Source organism: Oryza sativa, chromosome 7 (assembly GCF_034140825.1).
Source record: "Oryza sativa Japonica Group chromosome 7, ASM3414082v1".
In the NCBI taxonomy this organism is placed as follows: Eukaryota; Viridiplantae; Streptophyta; class Magnoliopsida; order Poales; family Poaceae; genus Oryza; species Oryza sativa.
This window is the reverse complement of record NC_089041.1, coordinates 640,542-649,517: the sequence shown is the minus strand read 5'-3', so window position 1 is coordinate 649,517 and position 8,976 is coordinate 640,542. Positions and strand designations below refer to the sequence as shown.

The 8,976-nt window shown below is 36.2% G+C and overlaps 1 protein-coding gene across 1 annotated transcript; it reads left to right on the top strand.

Moving 5' to 3' along the window:
* The first annotated feature begins 4,873 nt into the window (after nucleotides 1-4,873).
* On the top strand, nucleotides 4,874-8,759 carry LOC4342232 (probable WRKY transcription factor 57). The gene is made up of 3 exons (XM_015790231.3): nucleotides 4,874-5,304; nucleotides 6,372-6,515; nucleotides 7,950-8,759. Exons 1-3 carry the CDS (start codon nucleotides 5,018-5,020, stop codon nucleotides 8,389-8,391), a joined length of 873 nt encoding a protein of 290 aa, XP_015645717.1. The 5' UTR covers nucleotides 4,874-5,017; the 3' UTR covers nucleotides 8,392-8,759.
* The last annotated feature ends 217 nt before the right edge of the window (nucleotides 8,760-8,976 follow it).

Genomic DNA, 8,976 nt, shown 5'->3' with positions numbered 1-8,976 from the left:
GGTATTCAAATAAACCAAAACAATTTGGCGATGTCAACTTTTCGGCTAAAAACCACAGACGACACTATTTTTGACTTGCTAATTTGTTGCCTTGATTGAGTTAGGCCACAACCAAATAATCCCTTAATTCCCAGTAGGCATCACTGATTTTTACTTAATTAAGCTATCTCTCTATATATATCTGCCAATTAATTTATCCTTGTTTTTTAAATGATGAGATTTTTCCGGAACCGTATATATACGTAAATGTTGTGTGTGTTAAGTAGTAAATTAACCCACTGTTCTATAAGTATTTTTATTATTTAATTTTTTATCACAATATAAGTATTTTGTATACTAATTCCAATACATGAAAAGCTATATAAATCTTCAACCAATGAAATGCTTGGAAAGAAAATCAGAGCAATTCAACTATTTTTCCTGGAAAAGCAACTCGATCAACATTTGACCACATTGAAGTAACTCAAAAAATGATTATTTCTTACTCCCTCCATCTATTTTTTATAGTCATATTTTCAAATCTGAAAAATTTATTTTGATAGGCATATTTCAATCCAACAACATATCATCTTAATGACTTTCTCGGATTAATGCATGACTCTCTATTCCTTCACGCAAGATTGACTACATGGGCATTGAGAAATGTAAATATTAATGAATCGCTTATTTACGAGTAATGACTCGTAGCATATTTAAATAGATGATAAGTAGAATTAATTAAGTAGAATGGCTATTAAAAGTAGTTGGAAGGAGTAGTTTTTTCGAAAGGTTTACATTTTGAGAGGGTGAAAGTAATTCGTTGAATTTCCAGTAACTTTCAATATATAAAATGCGCGCACAACCTGACAGCAATATTCTACTGGAGTGTCGGCTTTGATTTGATTGCTGAAAGCATCGAATCCTTCACCTAGAGATTCCCGGCCGCCCCTCTAGCTAGAAGATAATTGTACGTCACAGATAAAATTCACTAGTGTAATTTTCACACAACAGCTTGACGCGACGATTACAGTACGTACTCTCTGCAGCTAATCAAATTTCAGTAGAATTCACGAATGTAATTTTCAGGCAACAGCTTAATCGCAGTACTCTTCAGCTATTCAAATCATCATTATATATCTATATATTCGGTTACCTACATATATACTTACTAGCTACTTCCTCCGTTCGATAATGTAAGTCATTTTAGTATTTTTCACATTCATATTGATATTAATGAATCTAGATAGATTCATTAATATTATCTAGATTCATTAATATCAATATGAATGTACAAATACTAGAATGATTTACATTGTGAAACGGAGGGAGTACTATTCTTTTTAGAGAGAAGCTAGCTGTAGCTAAATATACATATATACTTCCTCCGTTTCACAATGTAAGTCATTCTAACATTTCTTATATTTATATTGATGTTAATGAATCTAAACATATATATATCTATCTAGATTCATTAACATCAATCTGAATGTGAGAAATGCTAGAATAACTTACATTGTGAAATGGAGGGAGTACATGTCTTAGCAATAACTTTGTTTAGCGTTGAAATGATATAATTATATTTTCCCTAATTAACAATTACCAACGGAAGGTAGTTGTGTTTCAATTCACTAGCTAGCTAGCTAGCTTAATATATATACACTACTATATAGTACAATTCTATATATATGGTACATACGTAGTACCTAATAAGAAATTTATAATGCAAATTAATTCCAACGACCTATTAAATTTGGTCAATTCAATTATTCGAAATCACATATATATATAGACGTGTGTAAACATTCCTTTTTTTTAATAATGGAATAAACATTCCATAACTTAATCTCAAACTTGATTCTAATTATATGTCTAAATTAAACATATAGCTAGTAGCTAGCATGTCCAGATTCATCTCTAGAATTGGACTCTTTTTGGGATGGAGGGAGCACTTATATATAACAAGACTATTGAATAGTCTCACATTGGTTATGAAAGGGTAAGAGACCAAATATATAAGTGGAAGAGCCTCTCACCTAATTGACTAGCTTATGGGTAGGAAAGACCCTTTACGATTCTACAATTAGTATCAGAGTCTGGCTAGTTCAACGTATCTGACCCAAGGGACAAAGTGTGTGAAGACTTGATGGACCGTGGGTGCCTGCGGGGCCAGTATACCTGAGGAACCCTGAGGAAACGGTGAAGGGGCGATGAACGGTTAAGAGACACCAATGTGTAAAAGGGGATATTATTGAATAGTCCCACGTGTGTGGGAAAGACCCTTAATGATGGTGCAAAGATATAGACCCTTTACAATCTTACAAAGACATACGAGAATATCAATATATACTTGTCTCAATATATTCTGACCATTTTGATGAACTAGCTAGTGGCCGTACGTTCATATATACAGTAATAATCTGATCTTATATATGGGTTCTGGCAATTGGTTCCACCAATTGTTTAATATGGTTAAAAATTCGGTTTATAATATTTTGATAATATTAACGTGTGGCGCCGCTCGATCGGTGGACGTGAGGACAAAGCGATCGACATCCAGAAAATTAATCTGAGATTCCGGATAAGAGCCGGACCTATCAACTATAATTAAATGGTCAATATATATATATAACTTAGATCGATCGATCGCAATTAGGGCACTGAAACGTATTTAGGACTGGTTTTTTTTTTTTGGGGGGGACGGAGGGAGTAGTACTATTCTTTGTAGCCGGTGGCGTTAATTGCTCATAAAATACCGTACTAATAATTATCGGCTAGTACGTACGTTACGTTAGAATGAACTGCAAATACTCGATGCTGTTTGGTCCACTGGTCTAGTACTGCATGCATGATTTAATTTAGGTTCTGTTTAGATCACGTCCTAAAACTTTACACCCTATCATATCGAACGTTTGAATATCTGCATGAAGTATTAATATATGAAAAATAATAACTAATTACAAAAATTGTGCGACTAATTTGCAAGACGAATCTTTTAAGCCTAATTGCTCCATGATTTGACAATGTGGTGCTACAGTAAACATTTGCTAATAACGGATTAATTAGGCTTAATAAATTCGTCTCACGGTTTACTGACAAATTCTGTAATTAGTTTTTTATTAATGTCCGAACACCCTATGCGATACCCTATATAATACCCGATGTGACACGCTAAAACTTTACACCTCTGGATCTAAACACCCCTTTAAGAGCAGGTACAATAGTGGACGATAAGCCAGCTATAAACATATATCGAGAAGATAAAAGAAGAGGGAGATAAGCAGCGGGCTACAGATTTGTAGCGATCAGCACGGACTCTCAGACGTAATGTGTGTATGACAGATGAGACCAGATATTAATATTGTAATATATATTTATAGATAACTATTATATTAATTGGCTATTAAATTGACTATAGATAATTTGAAGCTAGTAGTTGGATGTAATATTAAACTTGCTCTTAATTGGTCCCATGCTTGTACGTATTTGTAGTAATTAATATAATTACTACAGAGATCCAGCCAGCTAGCTAGTTAGAGGTCCAAAGATCGATGCAAGATGACGAGAGACTGAAGTAATTTATCTCAAAATACAAACAAGTTAGTTCTAATTAAGGTTTTGGGTTTGACAGTTTAATTTCAGAATGATATTAGTATATGAAAATTAACAGTGGAGTAAAATTAAGTGACGAGCGGTGGACGCTAGCGAGAGCTGATGTATATATGACAATGACAATGATTTGAGTTGACTTAAGCGAAACTAAACGATTTGAGTTGAACTATATCTTTGTCCCCAACTTCAATTACCGGATTGATTAATTAATTATATGTGTAATACTGTAGAGAGCTAGCTAATATACTACTACTAGGCTACTAGCTAGTTGATAAATGCATTAGCTGCTATATAAATTATCTAGAATAATGTTAGCTACGTATACGTGCTATATATATAGCCAATATGCTATTCAAACAGTATCTGAAAATTGTAAAAATGAATAAATTTATGATAGTAGCAGCTATAGCTGAGTAGTTGTGTGAACAGAATGAAGATCGACGGTGCACATATATACTTGCGTTATTTCACTATCATGACCGCTGTTTCGCAGTGAAGAAAAAGTACCGCGCGCCAGCTATAACCAATTCACCTTCGTCCCTTCTTAAATATTTAGATATTTTTAAGTTGTTTAGCAAATATTAATTATAAGATTGGAAATTCCATCTAAATTATCTTACTTGTTAAATTTTAAATTTTGTAATTCCTCTCCTAAACATCTGATTAGCTAAAAGTGTTTAATTAGATTTCCATGCATTGAAATTATTTTAATTGAAAATATAGGGTATATATAATTGTAGAGATGACGTCGTCTGCTTGATTTTATTAACCGCAATAAAAAATTTAAATTAGATAGAGATTTATTTTATCATAGTTTATTTTCAAGCCTTATCTTTTAATTGAACCGTGCTAATAATATAGATATAAAAGTTCTAATTATATTTTTTTCGTTGTTTGTATATTTTACTAATATACGGTTACTCAACCAATTGAACCAGACTATATAAAGAGGCTGGATTAACTTTCATCATAAGGAAATAGAGACAATAATATGAATAAGTATTTCTTCCGTTCTGAAACGATCAAACTTAATACGGAACGTAACACATTCTATATTCTAGTATTATAAATCTAGACGGTGTGTCTATCCATATTAAAAATATAAAATATACCATATCATATATTAGATTTATTTATTTTACGACGGAGAGAACGTATGAGAGAGGAGTGAAATAAATGCAGAGACCACAGCTAGCTAGCTAGCAGCTCACTAACGACACAAGGGAGGACACTGGAGTTGCTACTACTACAAAATAAAAAGGCTCATGGGGAGCAAAGCAAGCCAAGCGGTGTTGATTAAAATCCAGAGAAATTAATTAAGCCAAGCAAGTGAAGTGACCTCTCTCTCTCTCTCTCTCTCTCTCTCTCTCTCTGCTGCACTACTAGCTAGCTGCTGCTCCTCCGGCTGGCCGGCCGGCCGGAGTGTGCCATGGCCATGGCGGGCGCCGGCGACTGGCCGTTCGCCGCCGACGAAGCGTACGCCGACTCGTCGGCCATATTCGCCGAGCTCGGCTGGGCCAACGGGCTCGCCGTCGTCGACGCCGTGGGGGAGCTACTGCCGCCGCTGGATCCACCGGGCGAGCTGGCCACGCCGCCGCCGCCGCCGCTGGATCTGCCGGAGACGCCGGCCGGGTCCTCCGCGGACGGCGCCGCGTCGTCGTGCTCCACCGACGACGCCGACGGCGGGAAGCCGGCCGCCGCGTCCACCGAGGCAGCGTAAGTACAATAATTAATCGCAGTTAATTTGTTGCAAGAGATTAATTTAATTTACTCGATAAATCGCTTGTTATTTCCCTCCAAATTATCCAAATTATGGTTCTCTTAGCATACTATAAAATTGAATTGAATTCGAAACAAGGAACTAATTAATTTAAAACTTTTCAAGTCTCTTCTATCTCCTTTTCAGTTTTTCCTCTTTTTTTTTGCTTTGCATTTTGTTTGGATGGAGATGATTTAACGGTGGCCAATTCGTTTACGTGGATAATTAATTAATTAATTTACGCATTTCTCCGAGGGGCAAAACGGTAAAAAAAGACGCTACTAGCTTCTAGCCAAGGGAGTGTGTTTGTGTGGTTAATCTTCTTCGAACATTGCGCCGGGATTCGCGTGCTAAACCTCCATCGCACATGTGCTTATAATTTCCTAATTAATTTAATGTGTTCCTCTTAAATTGAATTGTCTTGTCTTTATTTACATATATATGCTAGCTTTTAGGTGAGCTTATGTTCATTTTTTTTGCTAGAGATAATTAAGTACTGGAGTAGTGTATATTTTTCAGACACGTACTACGTACTCTACATACGTGTATATATATATACTCTCAATCTCTCATATTATATAGCAAAAATCTATGAGTACCTTGGAAGTGTTTATGTTTCATTAATTTATACTACTATTTGCCAATTAATCGATCGGTGCATGCATGTAGCCTAGATAATGCGCACTAGCTACAAAAGGAAGTACGAATACGTACGTACGAGTACGTGTTGGAATTAGGTTGCGAATTAAATTGCAAAAGAGGTCGATCTGGTGAGAGAACAAACGTAATTAATTAATTAATTAAGACAGGATCATGAATATATAGGAGTATTAGGCATCGAGTTAGGACATTTTCATTGCAAGTCGTCAGTAACATAATTTCTTATTGCCTAGCTACTTCTACTTGATGGCTTATAGTAGTAGTTTTCTTTTCATAACTTTTAAATTCTCGATCTGAACTATATACCTTTCTGACGGAAATTCTCTACAATATTAATTTTCATCGTGTGGTTATGTATGTTCAGGAGCAAGTCGCTGACGCCTGGGAAGAAGAGGGCGCGGCAACCGCGGTTCGCGTTCATGACGAAGAGCGAGATCGATCACCTGGAGGATGGCTATCGCTGGAGAAAGTATGGCCAGAAAGCCGTCAAGAACAGTCCTTTTCCAAGGTGCCTACCTACATTTTATACATATAAATTCATATATGGAGTATTACAAATGCATGCATGCTGTAGTAATAAGATGTCTTTGCTTTAATTTGGTTTCTCTAATTTCGATCTTCTTCTAATTAATTAAGTAATAGTTCCTGATATGCATGATTAATATAATTAATTCAGCACATATATACATTCATTCTCGATTAATTGATACAGTAGTGCAGCAACTATGAGTGAGTATCAGCACAGTGGGTTCACATATTAAAGTTGTGGGCTGAACGAAAAGGACGACGTACTTTTAGTTAGTTGTATGCGTGTGTTGTAAAAGCGTATCTACTCCAATATTTTTCATAATTACAATCACGGTACTTCGATTCTGAACATGAATATGCCAACGAAGCAAATTAAGCAACTCAGGGAATGAAATGCGTTGATTAATTTTCTGGATTTGATTAACATTGTATACTTTGATTTTCTATGATTTCATTTCGGTGAGCCACATACGCATGCAACAAAAATGTGTCCAATCATGTTAATAACTATTGGTTGCAGTAAGTATAGCTAGGACGACTGCTATAATTAAAGGAATGCTAGTATGTATATATAACATGATATCACATAATCTAATTAAATAGAAATTGACTTAGGTAGTCGTATCTTTCTCAAGTTATGATGCAAACTCCAATGGTTTTTGGCTGTTACAATGGCGGTGAATGATGTTTTAAGCTAGAAATATCCCCCAAATTACTCCTTTCAGCACTAGAGTAAAGACTATTTGTAATTTTATTAAATAATACAACCATAACCTTATTAGGCAACTACCATTAATTTTCTTCTATATGCTCTTGTGCACAAATTTTCTAGTCGGATATAAAGCATGTGCAGTTGTTTTGATGGCTTTTATTCATAACGTATACACACACACTCTCTCTCTCTGTGTTTAAAAATATAAGACGCGCACACACGTATTTTAAGATTTAAATTTTACAACTTTTGATCAACAAGTAGTCTAATCATGTATATGTCTAGAAACAAAAAAAAAGATAATCGTTGAATTCGTATTTGCTTGCACTTTCATCTATTTTTTAGTTTCAGTACCAATAATAATGTAATTTGGGAGAAATTGACGGTCAAAGTTTGACATTGGAGACCATACCAAATCAAACCAAGTCTTATATTTTTTTTAGTGGAGAGAGTATACCTGTTAAGTGTAGTTACTACTACTTACTATAGTAGTATTCTAGATGATGCATTGGTCCTAAACCCTTGAACCCTAAAATGTAACAAGCTAATATAAGCTGGCTGATCTCCCCCCAACATGTATATATTTCTTCTGCAAATGTAATTAATTAGCCCCCAAACTTTTTTTGCAAATAAATTAATCAATCAATCTCTTGGTTAAATTAATTAATTAACATGTGTGTGTATATATAAAAAAAAAAACAGGAGCTACTACAGGTGCACGAACAGCAAGTGCACGGTGAAGAAGCGGGTGGAGCGCTCCTCCGACGACCCCTCCGTCGTCATCACCACCTACGAGGGCCAACACTCCCACCACACCGTCACCTTCCCCCGCGCCGCCGCCACCGCCGCCGGCTTCTCGCACATCCACGCCATGGCCGCCCTGGCCGCCGCACCCTTCTCCGCGCACCAACAACTGTACAGCAACCTGCAGCCGCCGCCGCCGACGATGCCGCTTGCTGCTACTACTCCGGCGTCGTCGTCGTCGCTGCTACAGCTGCCTCTGCACTGCAACCATGAGCTGCAGGTTGTTGCCAGCTGCGGCGGCTACCCGTCGTCGTCGTCGTCGCCGCCGGCGAGTGTTCTTCCCGTCGACAAGGGGCTCCTTGATGACATGGTGCCTAGGGCAATGAGGCATGATGGGTAGTACAAGCATGCACACCATCGATTTAATTTGGGGTTAATTTGTAGCCTAATTATTAATCTTAATTAGCTGCTTCGATGGATTAATTAGCACGGTAAGTAGTTACTTATTCGTGTTGAGATCACTGGAAAGATAATAATTAATAGGGTACATAGAGATATATATATTAGCTATATATGAATATGGGTGATATATATATAATATAGTTCGAAATTAATAAACAATAATTGACTTATATATAGTTGTCTGTTTGATGTTCATTCTAATTGTAATTTCTATTAATTGGTGAATTAGTTGCTTTGATGGGATTAGCACAGCCATAAGTTGTATTTTTCATTGGTAATATGACAACGACCTGGTTTTTGAATGTCGATCGATGTTCTACAAACGTGGTGTGTATAGTGGTAAGTAATATAAGAGCAGAAGTAAGCCTTTGATATGACCCCCGGACTTAAGCAGATTTGTGTGATGATAAAATTAATAATAAAATAATTCATGCTAATGCATGTTTGACTCTAAAATTAAATTTGATCCTACAATCTTTGACATGTAGGCCACATTATCCTAGTTTCCTCCCACACACATGTT

Coding starts and splice junctions, on each gene's coding strand:
- LOC4342232 (XM_015790231.3), top strand. CDS start 5,018: ATGGCCATGGCGGGCGCCGGCGACTGGCCGTTCGCCGCCGACGAAGCG. Junction 5,305..6,371: donor GCCGCGTCCACCGAGGCAGC/GTAAGTACAATA, acceptor ATGTATGTTCAG/GAGCAAGTCGCTGACGCCTG. Junction 6,516..7,949: donor AAGAACAGTCCTTTTCCAAG/GTGCCTACCTAC, acceptor AAAAAAAAACAG/GAGCTACTACAGGTGCACGA.